The 26,560-nt window shown below is 43.4% G+C and overlaps 1 protein-coding gene across 1 annotated transcript in view; it reads right to left on the bottom strand.

The window, feature by feature from the left end:
* MYO7B (myosin VIIB) overlaps nucleotides 1-26,560 on the bottom strand; it is a 46,321-nt gene that overhangs the window by 9,300 nt on the left and 10,461 nt on the right. The window contains exons 14-39 of the mRNA XM_054385721.1: nucleotides 26,268-26,428; nucleotides 25,215-25,265; nucleotides 23,329-23,466; nucleotides 22,238-22,390; nucleotides 21,609-21,704; nucleotides 20,972-21,066; nucleotides 19,428-19,512; nucleotides 18,774-18,992; nucleotides 17,491-17,667; nucleotides 16,573-16,782; nucleotides 15,569-15,736; nucleotides 15,213-15,293; nucleotides 14,441-14,568; nucleotides 12,543-12,669; nucleotides 11,065-11,184; nucleotides 10,026-10,199; nucleotides 8,858-9,085; nucleotides 7,697-7,864; nucleotides 6,041-6,158; nucleotides 5,827-5,953; nucleotides 5,021-5,190; nucleotides 4,171-4,352; nucleotides 3,407-3,534; nucleotides 2,720-2,877; nucleotides 2,105-2,258; nucleotides 9-164 (exon numbers count right to left, since the gene is read on the bottom strand). Of these exons, the coding sequence (XP_054241696.1) occupies nucleotides 9-164; nucleotides 2,105-2,258; nucleotides 2,720-2,877; nucleotides 3,407-3,534; nucleotides 4,171-4,352; nucleotides 5,021-5,190; nucleotides 5,827-5,953; nucleotides 6,041-6,158; nucleotides 7,697-7,864; nucleotides 8,858-9,085; nucleotides 10,026-10,199; nucleotides 11,065-11,184; nucleotides 12,543-12,669; nucleotides 14,441-14,568; nucleotides 15,213-15,293; nucleotides 15,569-15,736; nucleotides 16,573-16,782; nucleotides 17,491-17,667; nucleotides 18,774-18,992; nucleotides 19,428-19,512; nucleotides 20,972-21,066; nucleotides 21,609-21,704; nucleotides 22,238-22,390; nucleotides 23,329-23,466; nucleotides 25,215-25,265; nucleotides 26,268-26,428 (3,772 nt within the window). The remainder of the gene's footprint in view (nucleotides 1-8; nucleotides 165-2,104; nucleotides 2,259-2,719; nucleotides 2,878-3,406; nucleotides 3,535-4,170; nucleotides 4,353-5,020; nucleotides 5,191-5,826; nucleotides 5,954-6,040; nucleotides 6,159-7,696; nucleotides 7,865-8,857; nucleotides 9,086-10,025; nucleotides 10,200-11,064; nucleotides 11,185-12,542; nucleotides 12,670-14,440; nucleotides 14,569-15,212; nucleotides 15,294-15,568; nucleotides 15,737-16,572; nucleotides 16,783-17,490; nucleotides 17,668-18,773; nucleotides 18,993-19,427; nucleotides 19,513-20,971; nucleotides 21,067-21,608; nucleotides 21,705-22,237; nucleotides 22,391-23,328; nucleotides 23,467-25,214; nucleotides 25,266-26,267; nucleotides 26,429-26,560) is intronic.

The following is a 26,560-nucleotide window of genomic DNA, read 5'->3' as shown; positions in this document are numbered from 1 at the left end:
TTGTTTACCTCATCACTGTGTGAATCCTCCGACTGCACTCCAGGGCCAGTGTTTCTTTCTGACGTGTCTCGATGAACTTCTGGGCATGTTTCAGCAATGACTTGCTGGGTGGGAACAGGCCAGTGCAGAGCCAAAGGAGCTGCCAGCCCTTGGTCACGCTGTACCTGCGAACACAAAGCGAACAGTTCTGCTGTAACCACATAGAATTCTTCATTTGACCACAAGCCAGCAACAAGGAAGAGAAACAAGAGTCTCATCGTGGTATGTTGTGCCATTCAGCCCAGAGCTGCAAATCAGCAGAGTCTTCACATGGGATCTAGCAGCCATTTTTTGTGCAACAACCACAGCCTGCACACAGATGATGCTGGCTAGTAAATATTCTCAACAGTTGCAGATCTCATGAGTAAATCTAAGTCCAGTATAACAGTCATCTTGGCAGCAGTGACCTTGGTGCCATCCTCTTGGAAAGCCAAAGTTGTTGTTCTAGCTGACATGTATCTGGGTTGTGCTTTATCAGCTGTTTGTATTCACCATCCCTACGTGCTAGCCAGCTTTGCTCAGGCCACAAGCACTTTGCAAGCAATTGAATTTTCCCTTGTGCATGCTCCTGCTCTGAAAAATAAGCATGGAGGTGGCATGGTGTGATGAGGTACTTACAGATCTTAAAGACTCCAGATCAAGTTTGTACCATTGTCAGGTCTAAAGCCAGTTCTTCTAGCCTCTGGACCTCTGAAATATGCCAGCTGAAGCTCTTACTGGCATCTCACTCTCATCAATAAGAAAGGCACTGCAGCCAGGAGGTGGTCAGTCATTCTGCCTTCAAAGCCAGGAGCAGAAAACACTTCAGCTGTGTCTCAGGGATTTATTTGAGACACTATATGGTGTTAAGTGGTTTTGTTTGGAAAAGGTAGCAGGTCTGCCTCTAAATGGGCACCAGACTCTGCTGAATAAAGAGGTCCTGGCTTCCTTTATTCCCATTTACTTTACCAATTTTGCAGATGAAGACACACTATTTTAATCCCATTTATACTCTATAGATCAGCAGTGTTTGTGTCTGTGTGAGAACAGGACATGGTCCACAATGCAGTAGCCTGGGAAGGATGAAAGATTTGTTGTTCTGGCTGTTCTAATGAAAATATATGGAAATAGCCACCTTTCAAGCATTGTTTTTTCTGTATCAGTGATCCCTCTCAAAACACTAAAATGGCTCACAGGACTAAATTAGCATGGCACTGGCACCATGGTTACAGACTATGTGTTAAATAACCTGTGAGATTTACTGCACACAAGGAAATTTACCATTTAATAGTTACATGCACAGTAGAAGTTCCACCAAGTTTAATTTTTGTGGAACAGTAAGAGAAAATAAAGAGAAGCTTCTTATCTAACTTTAGTAGTGAAAGTGAAGCTAGAAACAGAGAAACCATTTATAAACCATTAATAATTAGTATTATTTTAAGCTTCTTTTTGCAATTCAGTTCCCCTGGAAAGCAGGTTAAATAATCATTTTATGAATGGGGAAGAAAATACCAGCCTGTTTCAGGGACTTACTTATGGCCTGTGTAACCACTCTGTTCTACAAGGCAGTGGTGTAAACGAATTAATGTAACTACTCCAAAATATTCACTGGTGGTAACAGCTGGTCTGTGAACCGTGTGCTTATGGGAGAGAAATGCTGTCACTGAGAAACTTAAACAGAGGCTGGCAGAGAAGGCACGGACAGCATGTAAGAACTCTGTGCACTACCGTATTTTCTTCAGAGTGCCTGAGGAGTAAGAGGGCTTCAGTAACACCTTGCCCACCTCACACCGTACTGCACAGAGATGACCACTGAGCACTGGTGGGAGCAAACCAGCAGCTCAAGGGAGATGAGTAAGGGTCCTGCTCAGTGGCCTTTTACTGCCAGTCAGTGGTCCTGAATGCTCTCCAAAAGTGAGTCCTGCAGCACTGTCTGGAAAAAGGGGAAGGAAAGGTGTCACTCCAGCGTTTGGCCATCCTTCCCTTCTGCCCCTGCTCTTTTGAGAGTGTTGTGTGGGATCCCAGTCACTACCTGCACTTGAGCCCTGGCTCTGCAGAAGCAGGGAGTTTACACCCAGGCAAGTACCTGTTTCTGTTCTCAGTCAGTTGCTTCATAATCTGACAATAAATTTCATCCCTCAAGACCTCCTCCTGGATAGCTGCTACAAATATCTGGTCAGTGACTTCCACAGAGGAGTGTGTCTGTTTTGAGGGATAGTCTCCCATGAATTTCATGATAGGTGAACACACTGTTAAGGACAAAAGCAGGCTGATTTTGGAAGGTAAATTGGAAGTCTCACCCAGACCCTAATACATTAGTGACTCTGTTGATGTCTAAGTAGCAAATACTGTTAGAAAAGTCTGGAACATATTCCCTGCCTGTCCACTACCCACCTTCCCTGTGCAGCAGTCGCTGCTTGGCTGTGATTTGTACTTTCATTAGCTGCTTGCTCTGGGCATATGCGATAACCCTCACTCACTCCTAAAGCCACATTCTGAATTATGTGAGCTGTCAGGGGTTGTGGAGCCTTGGAGGGCAATAGGAGCCTTTTCTCTGTAGACAAGGGAAATAGCAGATACTCCCCACTTTGATGTAAATGCATGGTCTATAATGTGGATGTAGTATTGTCTCAGCAGAGGAGGTAGCTAGCTCTTCCTTCCACTGTGTTCTCATATCCCAAAGAGAGGAGTGAAAGGATATCAGTGAAGGCCTGACAGGCCAAATCCCGAAGATCAGGGTCTGTGCACGCTCTTTTCAGCAAGGGCTGTTTCAAGGGCTCCTTGGAGTGTGCCCACAGTTGACTGCGCCCACGGGATTTTTGCAGAACAGCTTTGCTGATGGATTCCTTCTCGGGAGTCCTGCATGGAGACAAGTGCAAGCAATACAAAATTACTGGATCAGTATTGCTGTAAATGTAGGAAGTCACTATCACTAAGACTTATCTCTAGGCATGTTCTTTCCCAAGACAGTGATCTCATATCTCCTTTGATTATGCAGGTCAACAAGAACAGGAGAATGTAGTTTGGTGTAGATCCAGAGGGCTTGTGAAAAGAAGAGCTTTTAGAAGCCTAATTTTTCCCTTTGTTTCTGAGACCTGAGATGACCTGTATCTTTGCTAGCTGGTAAGTGCTGAAGTAAGTGTGAAGTAAGAGTAGGGCCTGCTGGAAAGAAGTAAGTCCAGCTGGGGTTCTTCTACCCTTCACTTTGCATTTCTGCAGACAAAAGACACAAGTAAACCATATGCCAGAATTTCTGCACATCCAAAGTCACAATTACAGGGAACAAAGCAAAGAAACCTAATCAGAAATGGGTTACATCATAGGCTTTAAGGAACACTGAATATCCACAAGAACTTTCCAAGGGTGCAAACTACACAGGGAGCTTCACCTGAAGTGTTCATAGGAGAACTCCTCTAGAGTGTAAGGTTTCACTTTGGGATTCTCCTCATCAGGTTCATCCATGAAAGAGGTGTGTGAAGCTGTCCTCCTCTGTTCTGGGGACATCATCAGCAAACTCTGGAATGACACAGCCATGTAGAGATGTCATATGGATACAGGTCTCTGCACAGACTGACAGGTGTTACTCAGCATATCTGAGCAGATGGTGTATACAAAACTTAAGTGCTGTGTGCTGCAGGTGATGTTTTGTCCCCTAAGCAGCATTTTCCAAGACTCAGGAAAGACTTGGGAATAATCAGCTCAAGGAAGTAATTTCCATGCACCTGCTTATCACTGATGTATTTTTCATCAGCCTTTTCAGCTTTTTACTTGTTAGCACAGTGTTTAATACACTGAAACTCCAAAACTGAAGGCAAAATCAGCAGCAAACACTTAGAGCTTCCCCTGAGACATAATATATGATCACCAATTAAGCCCAGTGCAAATGCAGGAAAATTCAGATACACACCCATTGCTACAAAATCCATAAAGGTGAACAGACTGGCTTTTTGCAAGTCATTGCTTTTGTGCAGGCACAGTCTTCTACTTAAGAGTTTGGGCTAAGTTTAGTTTTGATTTCAGACAGGACGCAATGAAACAGAACTTGTCTGACTCTGGAGGAACAATTAACTTCCAGTTATAAATGTAATCATATTTAAAGTTGTTATAATTTATCTTCTAGTCTCTTCAAAGAGAGTGCTCAGCTTTTCTTACCAGCACTTGACTAGAAGGTTTTGTGAGAGAAGGAATGATGTAGATGTCTTCCAAAAATACATTCCCTGTTTTGCCTGTCCTTTCATTCTGGGCAGAGATCCAGCCAGAGTTGCCATCCAGCCGTTTGTCTTCTCCAAAGATTAGTAAGTCTCCCTTCTTGAAGGACAGAATCGCAGGGTCTTCTGGAAAACAGAAAAGGGAGTACTGTTCAGGCTTGACAGTCCAAAAATATGCGAAGGGATTACAACATGAAAGACAAGGGAATTGTATTTTGAAGGCCTGAATTCAGTTAGCAATAGAAAGTGATTCATGTAAATATGACTAATTATCCAGTAACACTTCAGAGAAATCATTTCAATTTCCTCTGACAGCCTGACTTCAGTCTGCTGAGGGCAATGGCAAAACTCCTTTTGATTCAGATGGATGCTGACTTTGTGTCTAGAGGTGGCAGCAAAGCATGGAAAGAAACTCAGTGGTTGTAAGTAGTTGATGTTAATGTTCACATTTTAATCCCCTCTTGTCTGTTCCAGATAACCATATTTCATAGAAAATTCCAGTTTACAACCTTTGTGAAAGTATTTCCTGGAATCCATGATCCAACATCCTACTTAAGCAGGCTGGATTGTTGGGCACTGTATGATATAAACAAAGCATGGAAATATAAGGAGGAAGGAAAGGTATGCAGAGGTATTCAATGACATTACCTTGTGTTCTGTATTGTTGTGCTTATCACTATGTATGCAGCAAAGGGACTCTTGCTGAAGTTCTCCCTCTTTGAGCTCTTTCAAACAATTGCTGTGGGTTCTCTCAAGATTTCTTCTCTATCCTATAGAAAAGCTGTAAGACTTACCTGGGGATTTTTTCTCTTGCATTGCCACAGCAAATCGTGATCTCTTCTTCAGGCCTTCCAGGAACATGACCACCAGTTCAGCAATGACAACGCTGTTTACAGATGTTAGGACAAACTCCTCGGCACGAAGCGTGATGAGAGTGCAGCTCTGTCCAAATGACTTCACTGCCCTACATATCGTTGAACAATTTGTTACCAGAGCACTTGAAAAATATACAGGCCCATCTGCAGGTACAGCCAAGGTACCTACACCTCCTTGCAAACAACCCCCTTACAGTGAGTACTGGTAGTTCTAAATTTGACTTCTCAGAAGTTGGTAGGTGTGAAGGACTGAAGTGGTTCAGGTTCACTGTGGACTTCACCATGTTTTGTACCAAAGTGCTTCATTACAGACAAAAGAACACATTTCTTTTGGAGTAACTGGGCAACTAATTAAATCTGTGATAGTTCTCATGGAGGTATGTTTTATGTATGCAAGACTCTATTCTCTGAGTGATCTGATGCAAGGATGTGTGCCCTGAGCAAACCCTCAGTTACCCTGTTTGTGTCCCTCACACCTGAGAAGTTTATGAATTCCCAGCACACAAACAGATGATGGTTGAACTGTGTTAGTTATTTGAGCCATTCTTAATGCATGCCTGTACATCCTTACACTTTTCTAACCAAGCAGGATCACCTTTCCTTCCATCAAATCAGCTGTTTCACTGTTTCCTTAACAGGCCGCTCAGAACTTGTCTGTATCTGTTTCCCAGACGTAGGCTAAACCAGCTTTCCAGGCTCAGATCTTGTATTTCTGGGGCACTCGCCTGTTGGTGTGGATGCCAGCTATCTCTGGGAAGGTCAGCTCAAGGAGTCGCTTTTCTGACTCGTCCAAGAAGTAGATACCTTTCCAATTTACAGCAACGATAAAGTGATTCTTGGGCAAGCTGGGACCTGAAAATGCAGAAAAAAACTCCTTATCAATGCTATACAAGTCCTTCTCTGTTGATCTGAGCTGTACTACCTGGTTCCAAGTATTACCTGAAAACTTAGTGACTTCAAAGAATCTTGAAAAAAGCAAAGGCCACTGAAAGCGAGCAAAATCCACAAGCTGTTCTTTCACAGTCTGACTGGAGAGACGGTCCTGTGTGTATGTGGCCTGCAGTATAAAAGTATACCCAAGATTTTCTCAGTAAAAACTAATTTGCATGACCTGTGGACAATAAAGAGCAGGCCTGATCCTAGAGGTTTCCAACAGTACTCTGTTGTTACTGGTGTCAAGAGTACCTAGAGAAAGTCAAATCAGGAACAGCATCCTCCCTAAGCAACATGCAGATGAGGCTACCCACAGGCACGTGGATTCCAAATTTCGCTCAGATCCCAAGTGACTGATCTGTTCAGAGTCCACCACACTTTGGGTACTATGGAAATAATTCAGTTAATCAACTTCCAGATCAAAACCAAATCTCTATCCCATACCCATCATGACTCAGTTGTCAGATGGGAGATAGAGAGCCTTTAAAAAATAATCTATTCAGAGTTTAAATATGCATTTTTCATTCTGCCCTCCTCCCCACTGAGTCCTATATGGAAGAGTAAGTGGAAAGGTTGTCCACTCCCCCAGCCTAATTTGGGATATACTATTTGGGACCAGTCTTGTTTAACATCTTTGTCGGTGACATGGACAGTGGCATTGAGTGCACCCTCAGCAAGTTTGCTGATGACACCAAGCTGTGTGGTGCAGCAGTCATGCTGGAGGGAAAGGATGCTATCCAGAGGGACCTTGACAGGCTGGAGAGGTGGGCACAAGCCAACCTCGTGAGGTTCAACAAGGTCCTGCATCTGGGTCGAGGCAATCCCAAGCACCAATCCAGGCTGGGCAGTAACTGGCTGGAGAGCAGCCCTGAGGAGAGGGACTTGGGGGTGCTGGTGGACGAGAAGCTCAACATGAGCTGTCAATGTGCACTTGCAGCCCAGAAAGCCAACCAGATCCTGAGCTGCATCAAGAGAAGTGTGGCCAGCAGGTCAAGGGAGGTGATTCTCCCCCTCTGCTCAGCTCTGGTGGGACCCTACCTGGAGTACTGCGTCCAGTTCTGGAGCCCCTATTACAAGAGGGATATGGACATGCTGGAACCCATCCAGAGAAGGGCCACCAGGATGATCAGAGGGCTGAAGCACCTCTCCTATGAGGACAGACTGAGAGAGTTGGGGCTATTCAGTCTGGAGAGGAGAAGGCTCCGAGGTGACCTTATTGTGGCCTTCCAGTATCTGAAGGGGGCCTACAAAAAACCTAGGGAAGGACTTTTTAGGATATCAGGTAGTGACAGGACTAGGGGGAATGGAGCAAATCTGGAAGTGGGGAGATTCAGACTGGGTGTAAGGAAGAAGTTCTTCACTGTGAGAGTGGTGAGAGCCTGGAATGGGTTGTCCAGGGGTGGTTGAGGTCCCATCCCTGGAGGTGTTTAAGGCCAGGCTGGATGAGGCTCTGGCCAGCCTGCTCTAGTGTGAGGTGTCCCTGCCCATGGCAGGGGGCTTGGAACTAGATGATCCTTGTGGTCCCTTCCAACCCTGACTGATTCTATGATTATATATACAAATGGAGATGTTTTTCCTTCTTCCCCCAACTGAGTATTTGTAAATGGAAATGGCAAAAGAATAGAAGCTGGTGCTTCTGTTCTGGCCAATCAAACATCTTACCTTAGCATGTGCATAGGTTATAAGGCTCACCCACTTTTCCAGGGACTTGGACTTCAGCTGTTTCACTGGGATACAGTCATGGAGCACTTTCTGCACAAGTTCGTTGTGGATGGAATCTCCAAATTGGATGTAACAATATTTTGCACCTATCTCCACCAAATCCTCTTCCTGAAGAAAATTGATTCATTAACAGGCATAGAAAGGTGTCACAAAGTCCAGATATCCTCATTTAGCCTTGAAGCCAGTTTAGGAATAGAGTTTTCTCCATTTCTGTATGGATAACTCTTGACAGTCATCCAGCACAAGGAGAGATAAACTTCATGCAGTCATAGATAGTATCAAAGAAATTATTAGTAAAGATATGTGAGCTGAAATTCCCCCCCCCCAACAACAACAACCAGGCTAGCTCAGTCTGGAAGCAAATGAAAGCTGTATTTACAAGCAAAATCTACAATCTATGATGAAATGCAATGAATAGGTACAAATATACAAAATTCACAACATTTACAAATATATACAATCAACAGAAAAGCACAACCAAGATCCCTTTGCTTCCCCCCAAAGCGGCCTCTCTCCCAGGGGTCTCCCCCCCCAAGACCCCCCTGGCAGAAAGCAGTGTTAGCTAAAGCAGAAAAGTTGTTAACTTAGCTCGCCAAAGTCAGTGTGTTATCTTCAGCTAGAAGAGAAGAAGAAACAGCAGCCAGACACCCCAGCAAGCTGCCCCGATTGCAGAGTGCCCACTTTGTTTTGAGTAATAGTTCTTAAACATTTCTATCTATCCAATGGAAGTGTTTAGAACAATCAGTATTTTGCTTTCTTACACCCAATAGTGACTTATTTACACTCTTTCACTTTCTCTGCTTGAACTTTGCAAAGGAAAAATTAAAAAGACAGTTTCAAACCATCACAAGATATTTTAAAAGGACACAAATTGCCCCTTTGGCTGTGCCTCCAGCTGCTACAAGAGCTGGAAGTTGCAGCATTTATGGATTATTACAACTGCCAGTGTGACAGCTGGCACAATCACCTGGACAGAAATTGTACAGTAAGAAGGGAAGGATTGTTCACAGCCACTAGAAACTTCTTTCATCTTTCTGCTTTTCAATGTGGGAAATGTAAATACAGTTTTGTCTCTTTAGGAGGATGAATAAGGGGACCCACCTTCTCACAGCGGTACTCTCCAAACCGGATGCCGCGAATGACTTGGTGGTAAATGAGATCAGTGCTAATGGGATCCTCCTGGGAGTTGTGCCAGGGGGTGAAGATTTCCTTCCTGAAGTAGAGGCGCCAGGGAGCATTGCGTTCATGTGTGCCCTGCTCCTTCACTAGTTGTTCACACTGAGAGATGGCATCCAGGACATGATCTCGTCCTCCACCCAGTGACCAGACCTACAACAAAGGAATCTGCATTTACTGGCATGCCTGCTTTGGATCTGAGTGAAGGACAATAAACCCAAAGCTCCTGGGCTCCTGACAGTAGGAAGAACTCTGCAAAGGTAAGCAGATGGCTGTGCAAGTTGTACTTTGGTAAATGTATGTATTTTTATGCACAGGGATGGTATTGGGAAAAGTAAGCTGGAAGCTAAGACAAAGCAGCTCTCATGTGCAATCTTCTATTCTTCTTGTACTTTGCTTATTTCCCGTATATCCCCTTAAGCACACATGCAACTGATTCTGTAATCTAAATAAAAATGTCACCTCTGAATTAATTTACTTGCTACTGAACTCTGAACACCAAGATGTTATCTTACTCTGTGTGTCTGTTCTAGAACAGTACTATGAAAACAAAGCAGAGGGAAAGAGAAGCTAAAATGCCAGTACATGAGCTAAGAGCGGCAGCCCTGGCAAGGACCTTGGCTTTCAAAGCCACATGATAGGGGCACTGTAACACAGAACAAGAAAGTAATGTACAGGTGGGAAATATGTCTTTGAGCAGAGATCCCTAGTAGGTGATATCTGCTAGTTTCACCCTGCTCCAGCAATTCTCGAGTGCTGCATGCATGACAATCAGGTGGGATCTCAGAACATGGGGGAAAGTACAGAGCTGCACTGCCCATGCGTGGGAGCAGGGACACTTGTCAGTTATGTGACCTGGCAAAAGAAACCTTGCAGACCTACAGCAGGAGTTGCTAAGTGGCTTGCCACAGAAAGGCAGATTAGGATTATAAAATCCTGAGATTTAGCTGGGATTCAGAACTGATTTGGATTGAGCATAGGACTGGGACAGGGATGCTTCCAAAAGTCAGAGGGAGTCCTCAGTGTGGCTGGGTGGAGAGCAGCACCTCCACAGAATGAGAAGGGAGCTTCATTCTATATTTCAACACTTTACCTTATCAAATACAGCAATGTAGAGTGAAAAGCCAAACACATCTTTTAGTTTGATTTTATCTGCTATGAACTGACAGATCTCCTTGGCTATGGAAGCAGAGTCTGCAGGGACAGTGATGCTTTGGCCATTCATCAGGGTGACGTTAAACATAATGGGTTTCTTCTGCTTTGTTGCCTGTAAGTCAGAGTTAAATGAGAGAAACAAATTATGGACAATCCTTACTTTTCTATGAAGAATGAAGAAGGCAATTAGATTTAAGAGCTTCACACACTACACCCTAGTCAGGAATCTTTAAGTGCATCTCTAACACCCATGCAGTTTCTTCAATGCATGGTGAGTCTTGAATATAAATTACATCCTTGGAGCATCACTGGACTTAAATTCTCTCCTTCCTGCAGCTCAGTGGTGCTGATTATCACACAACAGTGTGGACTGATAAGACTTTTCATGAGCCTTGTTTGGCCTGGTGACTTGGGTACAGCCTCACATGCATCAGTGGAGAGATGGCCTGCAGCAAGTACTTTGCCCAGGGAATGTGTGTTAGGTAATAGGCTCACTCAGATTTAGGAAGGATTTGAACTGAGGGCTTCAACTGAATGACGGGTGTATGTAGTGTGACTTCTAGTTACTTGTATGACATGAAAGAAAAGCTCCCGAGAGGGTGATACAGCCCTGTCAAACACACCACCTCTCTCCATTTTAAAAGCATACGCCCTGCTCAGTTCTGTTCACAAATGATAGCAAGAGCTTCCCTCAGAATGTGGTTATGGCCTGTGGCTCCTGAGTGGATGGAGGTATCTCCCTGCGAATCATGTGTTGGCAGCTTTTGACTTAAATCCTCCACCAGGCTTCGATTAACTGTATAGGCAGAAGAGGTTTATCTAAGAAGCTGCCCAGACCAAGACGGCTGGTTTTCAATCCCCTTGTGCAATTGTCTTCCGTGATTTGACTTAGGAAGTCTGTTAGCACAGGTTAGTAGACACAATCTAGTATTAAAATGACACAGACCAATATAATAAAGCAAAAAAGGAGTTGCTACCTGAAGTTCCAGCCAGCTTGGAGGTTCAGTCCGTGCTCCATTGACATAGGTACGCCTCAGACGTTCAGCACAGTATGGGGCATAGCCTGTGGGCCCATGGTGGATGAAATTCAAGAGGTACTTGAATGCAGAGAGCATAACAATGAGTTAGAAAACACTAATGTTCATAAAAAATTAGAAACCATATGCAGCTAATGTACTAATCAGTTAGCTTACAGCTCACAAGAAAGTATTAAAAGTTAGGGATGGAATTGGTATTTTGAAAAAGGGGGTCTGAGACGCCAAGTTTTCCCTTATTCTGTGGAGCTTGGGCAGCCTATTCACCATGTTTAACAACATGATAAATACTGGACAGTGGAAACTTTATTCTTATTCTTAGGTTGGAGCAAGGGTTGCTGCTTCCAGTGGAAGAGTCTGAAGTCCTGCGACATTCGGTATGAACAAAAGTGCTGAGTCCAGGGATAATTGCAGGTTAGGACTGATGATGATGGGTAATTTTAGTTTTACTAAATTTTCTGACAACATCAATAGTCAAAGTCCATGATTAAGATTGGATTTTGGTAAAGAAGGATTAGATAAACTGAACTTTTGATGTTTGTGTGGCGCTCATATCTTGGATAACATGGTGTAAGCATGGACTTGTATTTAGATACTTCTATATAGTGCAAGCATGGGTCAGTCACCTAGTTATTTTAAGAATTAAGAATATTCCTAGGGATAAGGTATGGTCATGTCTTTCATGAATTCTGCATGGTTCACAGCTCTGGATGATGACTGGTGTCAAAATATGTCTATGGCTTGTGTCTGACTTCTTCTAAGTAGTGTCCATTTAGCAGCATTTATGATTAGATTAATCATTTGAGCGAGGGTGTCAGTAAAGCAAAGATGAAGATTCAGGTATATCTATGTATTCTGTTTGCCTCTAAGATCTAGGAGGAAGGCTGATGTCAAGTCGGAGCCACGGGTTGGTTGTTTTTTTCCTGTGATGAAGTGTATTTATCATCCATTTAAATTTGGAAATTAATGAATAAGAGCCCAAATCTCTGTTGGATTTTGTAGGGCTTGGACATGTAGGGTGAGAACTGGTAAAATATGGGGGGTGATTTTATATTGGCCTTCTGAGTATATTTAATCACTAGAATTATAACTGGAGATATCTTTTAAATGTTGGAAAGGCAGAACTGGAGAGGTTAAAATCTGCCAGATTCTTTGCGGATTACGGATCTAAAATGAGAACTGTGATCAACAACAGAATCGAGTTTGTATGGCATGTAATGAAAAAAGAATTAAATGGGAGTAGAGCAATAATTTATTTAAATTCCTTGGTAAGCATATCAGATGAGAGAGTTTCTGCTAAAATCACAGCACCAGGTGCTATGGCAGGCAGTTCCTGTGGCTAGCTGTATCAAAACAGCAATACACAAGAAACCACATCAGCTAAGGCATTGTAGCTGCTGTAGGAAAGGTTAGTAGTGTACCTTCACAAATGTGTCTGAAGGAGGAAAGCAACCGAGGCAAAGTGACAGAAGGATCCAGCCTCGAGCATAGCTGCTCCTGTTGTTGTTTTCAGTGAGTTGTTTGCAAATCTGGCAATAAATCTCATCTCTGTAATAAAACATGTGAAAGCAATAGATAGTGATTCACTGTCTGAACTGTCTTTGGCTACATTTTCACTACAAGCTTGGCATGATTGCAGCATGAAGAATTGGTTCTGAGCTAGGTTTAACCACATTCGCTAGGAGACCACCTGGAATGTAATGTACCACAGGAAATAGCTGTGTCATTGGCTTTGGCAGGAAAAGGCTCAAGGTACAAGTAGTGTCCTTTGCCACTCCTTGTAACTCAAGCAGTTCATGTTCAATTTGTGTGCTGGATTACCTCCTGTGATAAGCAGGGGGACTGTGCAGGGATAACAACTGCTGGGTCATACAGCTGTGAAATGTCCCTCCACACGTGAAACTTGCTCTAAGCTCTTTTACAGTATGTGGCTTGTCTCTCATGGCTCTTGTCTGTCTGCTCATATGTGGACTTGGGGATAAGGATAGAGGAACACCTCAATTAATTTAGTAGTTTTAGTAAACTTAGAGTGAGTCCTTGGACAGGAATGGAGGAAAGGGTGCTTCAGAGGGAGATTCTGAAAATTGCAAGTTGCCTGCAGCACGGGCGTATGGGAAATAGACACAAAAATCTTCATAGAAACAAAACAATTTTAAATTTTCCAGGCTCTTGGAACACACATTTGGCAAGTAAAATGTGGGAGGACACAAGGTGGATGAGTTTTTTGTTAACAAATAGGACATATGAAACATAGACTGAGGGAGTGCATACTCTCTCAGCTCATGGCTGTGGATTGAAGGCAATTTTTTGCAGCTGAGGATCTGCTTTGGGTGAGCATTTTGACTAAAACAAAGCAACTATGTAGAGAGGAATGCATTTGATGACTGTGGTCAAGGCAGGGCCTGTGCCTGAGGACTTTGTTACAGAAAAGTATTGTGTAAGCTGAAATGAGCTAAAATGGAGGACAGAATCCACAGTATTAGGTCAAAATCAACCAGCTTTTGTCAAATGCTCATACCATGCTTGCCCTAAGGTCCAGCCTTGTATCACTTGTAAGCAGGATTTCTTCTTCTAGTGGCTGATATACTCAGCAAGCCAGATGTTCAACAATCTCTGATTAGGGGATGCAGCTTGAGGGTTTAACATTAGAGAATTGAGAAATTGAGGGTATGAATACCTCTCATATACTTAGTGTACATGAACTTGGTATCTCTTACTCTTCTGTTTCTTCTCCATCATACTAGGGCTGTGTTTCACCTTCAGTTGTAACTGAGTTACAGCCCTGAGCTCTGCCCCATTGCATATCTGTGGGGTATTCAGAAAGCCATGCATAATGACAGCTGACCTAAACTTAGAATCATAGAATCAGTCAGGGTTGGAAGGGACCACAAGGATCATCTAGTTCCAAGCCCCCTGCCATGGGCAGGGACACCTCACACTAGAGCAGGCTGGCCAGAGCCTCATCCAGCCTGGCCTTAAACACCTCCAGGGATGGGACCTCAACCACCTCCCTGGACAACCCATTACAGGGTCTCACCACTCTTGTTGTGAACAACTTCTTCCTAACTTCAACATGAAGATACCAGAAAAGGCAGTAAGGAAGTCATTCTGTGTCCCCTCTGATAAAGATGCACCATCCTTGGAAGAAGTGTGTGGTCTGCAATCTCAGTTCTATGTGACTAGCTTGGGTTTTCATTCAGGAATCCCCAGAAATAAATGTGAGACATTCAGAAAATGCCTCAGGACTGTGGAAAGGGGGTGCTGGAATTCCTTAATGTAATGGGTGCCTGGTCCTAGAAAGGAGGTACAAATTTCCTACCTGATGGCAGGTCGCAGAATTGCATTGCCAATAATGAAGTGCACTTTTTCTAGGTTGGACATAGGTCTCTCAGTGATTGAGCTGTCCTCTTGGAAAGCCTCTTCTCCACTTCTTAGCTGGTTTGCCACCTGAAAGAAACCAAGCAGAACCCTAGAGTGCACTAGACACCTCCCCTCTTACCAGGCAGCTCTCCCAGAAATGAGAGATGTTCCTTCTCTGTCTTTGAGGCTAAAACTTTCTGCTCGGTGCAGTTAGAAACAGGCTGTATTTTGCCCATTCCTTCTCAAAATAACTCATAAAATGCAGCATTACACCACTATTACTGGCTACAACTTCCCTGGGGGTTGGACTAGATGACCTCTAGAGGTCCCTTCCAACCCAGTGCATTCTATGATTCTGTCATTCTGTGATTCCTTGTACTGTCCTGTACAGCTCTAAGCACTTGATAGTTCTCAGTCTGCTAGGGCTTTGGGCAAACTGTTCTGTAAGAACATTATTCTCAGTAGTAATTCTCAATAAGAAATTGCTCCCTGTGTTCATGAGCCACTCTCATAGTGGGGATAGAGCTTATCTGCCAGAGAATGAATGACAGTGGTGCATATGGGGATAGTTTCAAAGGAAAAGTGAACCAGGTATCCCATACACAGCTGCACTGGTATGGTAGGGGAACAAGTCCTCAGCAGGGAGGTTGCTGTCACTAACATCTTTCAGAAGATGAAGACACAGTTCCATGCAAAAAGCTCATGGGAAGCAATATATTTCTGCTTCTTACCTTCCCTGTAAACTTGGATGACCGTTTCAGCTTGAGGGAAGAGATCCCCTTTGAAATCTTGTTATCCTTCCTGATTTCTTTCTACAACACACATTACCAGTATAGCAAATTAGTTTAATGTACAGCCAGAATGATTCCTGAAGGATGCAAAGATGTTCAGATTGAGATTTTTTTTTTCCTCCCCTTCTGCCAGAAGGAGCTGCAATGTCCTTCCAGGACTTAAGGGGCCATTTTGAACTTCTGGCATTTTGAGTACAGTAGCATGAAAGGGTTCCTTTGCTTTTCTCACTCTTGGCAGAAGAGCAGAGAAACCAAGGAAAGCAAATGAAAATACAAACATAAGCTGCTCCTCTCACCATATTTGGGCTGTCATTTCTGAACTGGACCTGGTTTTTCTTTCCAATTGTGTCATATATCTGTGTCATCACAGAGCTGCTCTTGGTGGTGGCATTCTTGGCAAACATTGCTGGCTCTGGCAGGTCCCCCATGAACCTCAGGATGATAACCCACACAACTAGAGAAGCCTGTAGTGGCAGAAAGCATAGTCAGACACTGCCAAGAGAACCGATGACCCTCATGCCATTTCTGCCTGTTTACATAAGAGTGTTTTCTTCTTTTATCTAGTTCGAGTTGTTAAAATTCTCATCTCCTCCCACCATTTACACTAGGACATCCATGTCAAACAGTGACAGCAAAAATCTCAGAACTCTCATGCTAAAGGGAGAGGGTGCAGCTCTAGAGATTTGCTCTGTGATTGCTGAACCCTCATCATTCCCTTTACTGGCACCTTGGCTGAACTGCACTATGCACCAACCTACCTGGACAGTGGAGTGAACTATTTCAGGAGCCTTCTTGACCAGAACTAGAAAGTCAAGTAATAGTGAAGGTTTTGTAGCATGGCATTCTCCAGTCTACAAGGCTGCCTAGCATCAAGAAAAAGTCCCCTCCCCATTCTTTCTGTGGTTCAGTAGGAGAATTGGAGGTTTGGGCCTCCCCATTCTGTCCTAACTCACAGACCAGCAGCCCTCACAAGAACAGACAGATGGGTGAGCTCTGATGCTTCTTATCTGCAGTCTGTTTTTACCCCAAAGGGTATCTGCAGAAATCAAAACAAACCTCAGAGTTCCCTTTTGAGGCAGACTGAAGGTGACCAGAGATCTTGTGCTGGGCAGGTATCTGTGTGAAAAGCCTGCCTGCAAAGTACCAAACAATGCTAATGGGAACTACTACTTTAGCAGAACTGCTTAGGACTATCTGCTTGGCTCTAAAGTCTTTGGTTCCCAGGGCTGTGCCAGGGGTTGGAGAATTAAAAGATGAGGAGGTGTAAAGAGAGCAGGTTCAAGAACAAGGAGCAAGATACCAGGGCATTGTCCTTGTCATCATGATAGAGTAGTGGCTGCCGCAGCTGTCTCCGGATATGTGTATGTGTAGAAGACCCCTGGAAATAAGTAGCTGCAAACTTTGGGAAGGTGTACTCTTCCAAGCCATCTGCTTCCTCTTCTAGCTCCACACTCATAGGAACCATATCGAGGTCCACCTCCTCCAGCTTGCTAGGCTTCGTTTCCAAATCCTGTGCAGAACATAAGGAAGAAGGTTACTTTCTTTTCCTGTACTCTGACATTATGCTCTTTTTGGTTTTTGTTTGGTTGGGTTTTTTCTTGGTCATATGTACTCCAGAATTTAGCTTTCCAGTTAACCCAAAACCATTTTCAGCTGCCACCAACAGATCACTGGGACTCAGAGCTTGTCCTTGTGAGAAGCATTCATTCTATATGGCCTTCCTGTCTTGGTCTTCAGCAAGAACATTGCTGATGGATAAAAAAATGCATTAACTCATTGATCACATCCTGCATTAACCCAGACCATTCTACTCTGCCTGCTTCTCCCCACCCGATTCCATCCTCCACAGCTGGCAGGATATTTTAAATTTTGCCTCTAAGAACTTCCAACTTGTTTCAGCTGGAAAATCATTGAGAGTACTGTCAGCAGAACATGTGGCTGGTGCCAAAATGCAGAGAATGGCACTATTTGGTGAGGGTCTGCCAGGCCAAAGAAACAGATGTGTGGTAGCTTTTGCAGACGCATATGCAAACTGCATATGACCAACAACTGACCTCTGGAAGCAGATTCCAAAGATGGATGACTGAATGACTAATTTGGATGATTCTTTCACCCTACAGAAGTTCATTAAACAGAATGAACCACTGATAGAATTCCAGCAGTCAGTGGACTTACACAAGAGGTGAACATGACCCATTACCATTCTGCAGTTCTGTACCTCAAATCCCAGAGGAGCCTGTCCTTCTTGCCCTCCGATCATAGAAGGTAAAAACCCAAAAATTTTGTCCACCATTTCTTGGTCACTGAGAACATCATGATTTGTCCGTTTGTTGTCAAGAGCATTCTTCCTTTCTCTTGCTTCTGCCTCTCCTCCCTCCAGAGTAGCCAGGTGTTCCTTTAAACATAGAAGATGGTTAGGCATGACTGGAACATCATTCTGCTAGAATGAATGGGTGGGAGGATAAAACACTATTTCAGGAAAACCCCAGAAATCATGACAGTGGAAGACCACACATTATTTAAAATATAGGAATGTTTTGTGTCGAGACATTGTGTAACATCTTCGTGCCTGTTCGGCTAAAGCGCCAGCTCTTACTGCACACAGAAATGTGCATGTCTGCCTTGTCCTACTCCTAAAGCATCACTACAAGCAGGTTTATAATTATGTTTGGTTTTTATTAAAATATAGCAGCTCAGCTCTTTGAGCAATTCTGAGGGTGTGAACCAGAACAGCTGTCTTCTCAGCCAAGCAACATAGCATTCAGTGTTGCTCCACCAACATACCTACCTTCTCTAATATCATAGCTTCTTCCCTTGCTTTCACTGGTCCAAGGACTTGGATGAGATGTTTCTCTTCTTCCAAGTGGATATTCCTGGCTTCCAGCTTCAACTTGTTCTGTGGACAACAGGATCGTTCTGTGATTGTTTCCACAACTGCTGAGCTGGCTCCCTTCTGCCATTAACAAGCTGTCCACACCAGGACTTTATCCCAACAGGAACTTAATTTTAGATTTGGCATTTTAGGCAAGAGGCCACAGGCAGCAATCTGCAAACTGACTTTGTCCTGTTTGTACAGCATTCATACAGAAGGGAAATCATGGGAAGGCCTCCCAAAGTAGAAAATACAGAATTTTCTCTGGCAGTGCATACCAAGACATGATGCATCAGGACTGAGTTTTGAAGGGATCCCTAAGTGACATTATCAGGTCTTGCTGTAGAAACTGATCATCCCTTGCAGAAGTGACTGATCAATGTGCACATCTTTTCTGCCTTCTACCAAAAATATTTCAGCTCTGTCAGTGAAGTTTTGATCCGTGATAATGAACACAAAAAGCAAGTATCAACAGATCAATCTGCTTAGAGAGATGCTTTCTCCCTTGACAAATAAAATATCCCAAAAGAAACATCCACATCCAGTGCTATGCTATGGCAACACTTGTCAGTAAATCTCTACCAGAACTTAACAGAAACACTAAGTTCAAGAGGTGTCTGTGAGCATACCTCCCTCTTCATCTTCTGGTAGATTTGGCGAGCAAGCATGCCCCTTGCATATGCCTGTATAATACACACAGCCTTCTTCTGCTCCACTATCTTCTGACGCATTAGGTAGCCACGGCACATGGCTTGAAGCCTGATGATATGAGCGCGGGTTTCTTCATACTGCTTAGCAAGGTGCCGGCTCCGGTACAGGGCCTGCAGGCGCCCAAAACCTACCATAGCCTGGGAGGAGGTAGGGGAAAAAAGGATGAGTCAGAACCTTGAGACTGGAGTTAAGTTGGGATGAATAAAAGAGAGTACAAAATTTAGTAACTAAATAAAGGCATTGAACGGGGTGAATGTGATACTGCCCTTCATGCTTTATTTTCTGTCAGTAACAGGCTTTTAAAGCAAAACCTGCCTGTATGCCTTCCTGTGTGATCTGCCCTAAGTAATCCTGCTTTGGCAGGAGCATTGGATTCAATGATCTCTGAAGGTCCCTTCCAACCCCTAACATTCTGGATTCTGTGACATTTCTAATACTCCACTCAGTGTGGCAATGCATAGTATATAAACACATACACACGAATATATACATTCATGCATACATATATACATATATATATATATATAAACACAGAAAATAAATAGATATTTCTATATCCAGGTCTTTCGTACCATTCTGAAATCCTTCCGGCAGCAGTAGCCTCGCCAGGCTGACTGAATGGCTACAGCAGACTTCCTCTGTTTCAGAAACTGCTTCCTAAGCAGACAGACAGGTGAGTTAATAAACAATAGGTTATTTCTGTTGCTTCTTAGAATAATGGTAAAGAGTAAGGTGGTGGGATTTTCAGCTGTTGTGAGATGTCTACAGTCTGATCTCGACCTCGTCTGCTGTCTAGGAATGCTAGAGCTAGGAAAGCTGGCTCAGGTTTTAGTAGACATCCCACCAGGGCAAGCTTAAAGCTCAGCAAGGGCTGTTCTTCCTGCTTATGAGTAGCCCAAGAAGAGTATTATATTGCAGCAGAAAGATTAGTCTGGTCAGATACTTTTGTACCACATGCTTCAAAATTACCCTCACTCAAACGTTGTCTGCTTGCACGTTTTCCGTACTAATGGAAAGGTCAGAGTAGGCTGCTTTGCCTGACCTTAATCTGACCTTAGGAGATTTCACATAGGCTCAGCTTATTCTGCAAGCGAAACAGCAACCATGAATCAGTTGAGCTCCAAAGTGTTTTCCTATTTGCTTTGCTATCCATTTGCTAGTAGAAGTTCACCTTGATATGTCTGAGCTGACTTTGCCCTTAAGGCTGCAAATATAGCAACTTCAGACTAAAGTCATTGCTGCAGTAGGAGAGCTCTGTAAGAGCTGAAAAAGCCCTCACATGAAGCCTGCATAAGTTAATTCCTCCATCTGAGGACCACTTGCTCCTCAGTGTCTTAACTGCCAGGACTAGTAGCCCATGGTAAAAGCTGTCACACTGTGGCTGTCAGAAGTGGCACAGAGCTCTGATGCTTTGAAAATAAAAGTGAGGTGAGGCTTTTAAGGAGGCTTGATACTATATTAGATAGCAGGCAGACTGTGGAATAAAGGGGGAAGTTTTAGGGCATTTTGTGTCATATTTTTTAGTTCTTGCTTCTCTACTGTCAGGAATATTTCTAAATCAAGCAAGGATTTAGTCTTATGCCATGGTTTGGGTTGGGGGATACAAGATTAATAAGTAGAAATCATGAAATAAGGTGTTTATCAAAGACAAGCATTTACTTGAGAGTGACTAAACTTAATTCCTGAAGATATTTCAAAGTAAACCAGACAAAATGCAGGAAAGGACTAGTTAGTTTCTGTCTGATTCTTTTCTCTGTCTTGTATCAAACACACATCTTATAAATGAGAGTTCCTGTAGCTCTGAAAAGGCCACAGATTCCATGGGGATTTCCTGCTTTCTAGATGCCTGTTGTTTACTAGAAAGATTAAATGCAAATCCTCCTCCCAGCCCTTCCTCTTCATACAAGCCGAATGTGCCACAGTAAATATGCTGAGCCAGAACAAACTGTGCAAAATCTGCCCGGCTGGTCTCTGCACTGTTACAAGATGAACACTGAATTTAGGGCCAGTGGAAGGTGTGGATTGATACATTTCATACTCAAAAACATGGTATTAAACTGCACCAGAAAGGTTGCCAAATCAAACCAAAGCAAATTCCTTCTGTAAGATTACTGACCTGTCCTTCAATCCTCTCATCACCTTCTGGATAAGGAGAACCTTATCTGTGAGTATATTTTGGCGTTGCAGCTCCAATACTGTATCGTGATGATCCTGTTAAAAGGAAGTGTGGATATGCCAGCTGAGCAGACACCCTCACAACTTCTGAAAACTGGACACATGGTCTGAAAGGACCAAAACTGGCACGATGTAGTGCAAGCTGTGACTAAAATGCATGCATGGAACTGCAGTAAGAAGAGTGCACATCACCTGAAACACCATGCCTGGCTATAGCCATAAACAAGCAGAGGCTCTGCCTGCAATAAGACTGCTTTTACCTGGGCAGGCAAGGAGGTCCCCTGCTATAGTGTTCTGGTGTCCAGTTCTCTAGGCATGAGCAAAGACCAATACATTGCACTGTGCTGTTTAAGCTGCAGCACTGGAGCACAGGATCAGGATCAGCCTTTCCTACACCAAGCTGTGTCCATTAAATTACTTGGCCTTCAGGGACAAAAATCTAGCCTTAGATTGAAGAGAGAGTCTATAAGAGAACCCAGTCCTGGGTCACCCACTCTTTCACAAACAAGTCAACTATACCATGAAGCTATACCATGTCTTTTCAGAAGAAGAGACAACAAACTATTCTTTTTACTTACTTTAAGGAAAATCTTGGTCTTTCCAGCTTGCCAGCTTTCATCCTTGCCCAGCACTGCTTCAGAGATGTAGATACAGCTCTGTCGAGCATCATTCAGCTGATGTGCAAAAGCATTACCATGTTAGCACTTGGTTGTGAAACAGAACAGCTGTACTATGTAATGGTGTACTTTTCTGCATTTCAAAGGGTGAAGAACTGAAGCAAAGGAGGTCTTACAGACCTCTAGACTGCAAGTATAATGAATGAAGGTGGTTTGGCTCCAGTGGTCAATAAAAGGAAGAATATGACATCATGGCCAAATATTCCAGAGCTGAAGTGCAAGGAGGATGGCAGAGACCTTAGAAGTGTGTTATTACTGAAAAGAAACATCTGAGGGCAATGGGGATGCCACCCTGCCTGGGATATCGGTGTGGGGCAGATCAAGGATAGCTGCACCTAAAAGAACCTTTACTGTTTCAACTAATGTCCAAATGAGTATGTAAGTGTTAGCTAGTTACTGTGACAACAATTCCTGTGATGACAGCTTTCTCAAATATGCAGCAATAATCCAAGAATTTTCAACCATGGAAAAGACCAAAGCCTCATAAGGAAAAATTAGATGAGCCTTAAATCAAATTCTTGCTTACACACCTGTTGTCGAAGAGACCATGGCAGGAGAACTCTGTATCTCTCAAAGAAATCCTCAAAGCTGTAGCGAATTGGGTAGCCAGCTTTCCTGATCTGAATGGTCTCCATCATCCCTGAGTATCGCAGCTGTTTGATACACAGCTCCCGGTCAAATAGCTGAAAGGGGAAGCAAACAAGGAGGGGGCATAGCATGAAAGGAAGCTACACATGCAGCATTCCTCAGAACATATCTGTTAACCTTCAACTTCAGAGTGCCTGCAAAATGGCCTACCATGCTTTTTAAAACTGTATTTATTTCTTTATTGCACTAAATCAGTTTGTTACAAGCATAAACACGTCACCCCAATGGGTCTTCAAATTTCTGGTTATCAGCAGTGGAAAACAGTCCATTAACTTCAGTTTGGCTTTAGCAACCATTATCAATTCTCAAACTGAAATTTCAGATGAACAATAAATTGTTCATAGCCTTTTGCAGGTGTGAGTAACTGCAGTATCAACTTAGGTCCTTTGGGCATAGCCATAGAAAGCACATCATGTGTGCTGCTGGTTTCTTGCAATGCAGATTAAGAACAGGCTCAGTAGTCCACATGCAGTACTTTAAAAATTATTAATTCACTTGACCAACACCATACGATCTGGAACTGAATCATGATCTGCTGAGTTCTGCACAAGTGTCTTAATGACAAACTCACTCCTCTTGTGGTTTCAAATTAAGCCACATCACCCTTCTCTCAAACACCAACAGCTCTCCTTTTCTGTCAGGCTATTTCATAGTATGATCATTGTTAGATCCTAGTGGTTTTTGTCTGTTCCTTGTTAAGGGCCTGAAACTCTCATTTTGTCTTTATCTTTACAGGAAAGTCTTTTGCAGCTCCTCTCAGGAATACACCTATGTACTTTTTCTGCTATCTATGATCCTTTTTAGAAATGCTTTTGTAAATTAACAATACTACATCCTACCACTCTTGTAATTGCAGTAAAAGCCTGTACTCCAGCTCTTCTTGGCTGAAGCACAGATACAAAATGCTACACAGCAACCAACAACTTTTTCTAATTAAGAAGTTTACTGAAGGCAAGACCTGTTAAAATATTACCAGTGGTTTCTTGTAGTCATTTGGCTTGATGCAACGGATGAAGTATGGCTGGCACTGCTCAAGGATTTTCATTAGTTTTTCCAGGGATTGTTTGAACTGTCCTCCCAGAGTAGAGAGCCGCTTGGTGGTATCCAGGCCCTGGGAAGAGTAAGCACATGCTGACTGCTACATCGTTCACTGTCAGAGGGCCAATTAATAAATCTTTGTATTTTTGTACAATGTAACAGGATCACACAACTTCCAGGAAAAAAAAATTACTTGCCTACATGGGGGCTGAAGCAGCCATCTGCATCTTACTTATTTTGATTTACTCTTGCAAAGAAACCCCACTGAGCTCTTTCGCCTACTTGGGAATTAAGCTGTAGCTGTGAGGGGTGCCTGTAGTGGGAGCAATTCTCCACACACACACTCACATAAGCCATTCTGTTCCAGCCAAGGCTGTGGGTAATGTAGGGCCTGGGTGCCACAGTATTATTCATGGGTGTGTGCCTGAAGGGTTGGTGAGAAATAGCCACTCCCAAAGCAATTATCACCTCAGGCCAGACATTTTTCTGCCATCTCATATATTAAGAATGCTAAGGATCCAGAAAAGCTCATTCCTTTGTGATTAAGTGGACAGAATGTCCTGCTCTGATAAGCTAGTACTAATCCTACACTATAGCACAGTACGCAGCAAAAAGGCAAAGTTTAACTGGAGGATAAGGGAAGAGCTACTCCCTTTATGGCTGCATATGAAGTTCTTTATGTCTCACTCCTGCTGGGTTGAAGTTTGCTTCCAGCTGCAATAGTGTAATCCCCAGAGGGTTTGCACTTGGCTGCAGTTAGCTCCTGACTTCCCCAGCTTCTCTGACAGCACAGTTTGACCTGTCTTCACACAGATCATTGCGGCAGGCCTAAGGACATACTGAATTATGGTGACAACAGTGCCGATTCCAGCTAACAAAAGGATTCCACTGGCCTTTTACTTAGAGGTATGGGGCTAATCATTGCAGCACAATACAGCTAGTTTGTGTGGGGGTGGATTAGTAGGTTGTAGAGTTTTTACTAAATAAATTATTTACAGTCTAGTAGCTCCACTCACTTCCATGGTCTTTACAGTACCTCATTCTGTTGGTTCTTATGTTTAAACTGCCCTTTCAAGTTGCCACCTTCTGCTTTACCTACAGGGCAATGCTGCCCTCCAGTGCCCAAACACTCATACCTTAGGAAAACAGTTCCTGGGAGTATCTTACAGTATCTCTGATGCAACCTAGGGCTAACAAGCATCTGTTTGAAGTAGCTATGATAACAATATATACATATTTAAGCTGCATAAGTATTAAAAGCAATTTGCACTACCAGATCTTAGAGAGCTTTCTGCTGTACTAGTGAATCAGTGGGATGGCCACACATATCTGAAACCCATGCCCTCAAAATCTTACACATATAATGCTGTTAAAGCTGAATTTGTTGTTGAGATGGTGATGTCTTTTCTCCCCTGGTGTATCAGGAGAGCAGCTCTGAGACCTCAGGATAGCAAAGCTTTTTCTGGCCCTTCATTCATCATTCTTGTGTGTAGCCTGCTTCTTAGGCTTCCCAACAGTGGCCCAACCTATTTGAAATGAATAGGAATATTTCAGCTAATTTCTGTGTGTTTTGAAGTGGTGAAGCAGTACACCACATTTGGTATCTCCTTTCTTGAGACAGTGCCATACTTTCTAAATGTAAGGGAAGGGATTTTTTTTTTTTCAATAAAACAACCTTATTTATAGAGACAAAAAACATTAGAGCAATGTAGATAACCTGATACTTAATTTGAAGGTATTCATAAGATGCAAGAGGTGCTACACCAATTCTGTGTTGTTGCTTGTACCACTTCTAACATTCTTCTCCCCCAGGTTGTTTACCTGTCCATGGCTAGATGTTCTGGACAGCAGAAAGCCACAATGGGAAACAGGCTGAAGAAGAAAGGAAAGGATCAGGAAACAATGCCAGGAGAGTAGACAGATAAAAGGTAAGATAGCAAGCTGGCTGTTTATTCTGTACCCTGGCAGAAAAATTCAAAGATCTGACCATTGAAGGCAAAAGTACTTTCACACAGTGATGATACTTGCATAGGTTAAATGCTTAGAAATCAAGGTATGTGAAAGTTGCAGCAAGGCAGAGAACTTGAACTCTGCCCCAGGCTGTTTCCAGTCCACTGAGCTTTACAACCCGATTTTCACTAGTCACAGGATGAGGCTTCCTACACCACTAGGCACAGATGATTCTGTGATAATTAGCCACCTTGAACTTTGTCACACTGGACCACATGGGAGAGCTGGGGAGTCTACAGGTGTCACTGGGAGCAGGAACAGAGTATCTCTCTGTGACAGTGCAACTATTTGTTCCTTTTTTTCTAGCTTGTTGGCCCTCTGCAAGAATGAAAAGGCCAGGACCCACCTGGCAGCTGCCCAGTCAGACCCTTGGGTGTTACAGTTCCTGGTTATATGTGCAGTATGGCAGCAGGTTAGTTGCTGGCTTCTGGACAAGTATGGGCTTTGCAGAGGGGTCTCTGGTTGGTGCCTTGAGCCTTTCAAACTAGTTTGTTTCTACAAATTTATGCCTGTTCTGGTGATGTGGATGCAGTGTGGATGCCCAGGCAGACACAGAGCAAACCAGTCCAGCTGATGACAACTTGTGGGGGGGTAGCTGGACTCATGCTTCTGTGACAGCCTGTAGGCATGGCTACATAGGTGTCCAAGGATGCAGTCCTGGGAGACAGGGCTGGCATTACACTTGTTTACAGCATGAATAGCAGACTGACTTTTCCTACAGACTCCTTTGCAGAAGTCAGTTGAATGAAAGGGATAAGGATTTGCAGAGACAGTGCAAAAGAAAGATTAGGTCAGGAACAGACAGTGCCTTATGGAAGGGAGGAGAAATTAATTGCTTCTGCAACCCAGTGTCAGTAAGCTAACCTTGTAGGAATAGTCAGCTCCCAGATGCCGGATGGTTCCACGTCCCAGACTATGTGGTGTGGTTTCCACCTGGAAAATCTCTCTCAGGAATTTGTTTTTGGAGGAATGAACCACCTGCATTACGTTAGCACTCAGTGTGTCCCGATTTTTCTCCAGGAAATCTGTAGGATGGAAACAAAGTCATCTTGTCACCTTTTGCTCTAGTGCCACCCCGTTTAGCTAAAATCCACTTCATTTACAGTAACTTGAAGATTACTTTAGAGTAATCCTTCTGATCTCCTGATCTGACTTCA

Source organism: Indicator indicator, chromosome 13 (genome assembly GCF_027791375.1).
Source record: "Indicator indicator isolate 239-I01 chromosome 13, UM_Iind_1.1, whole genome shotgun sequence".
NCBI classification, from domain to species: Eukaryota; Metazoa; Chordata; class Aves; order Piciformes; family Indicatoridae; genus Indicator; species Indicator indicator.
This window is presented reverse-complemented; position numbering and strand designations above follow the sequence as displayed.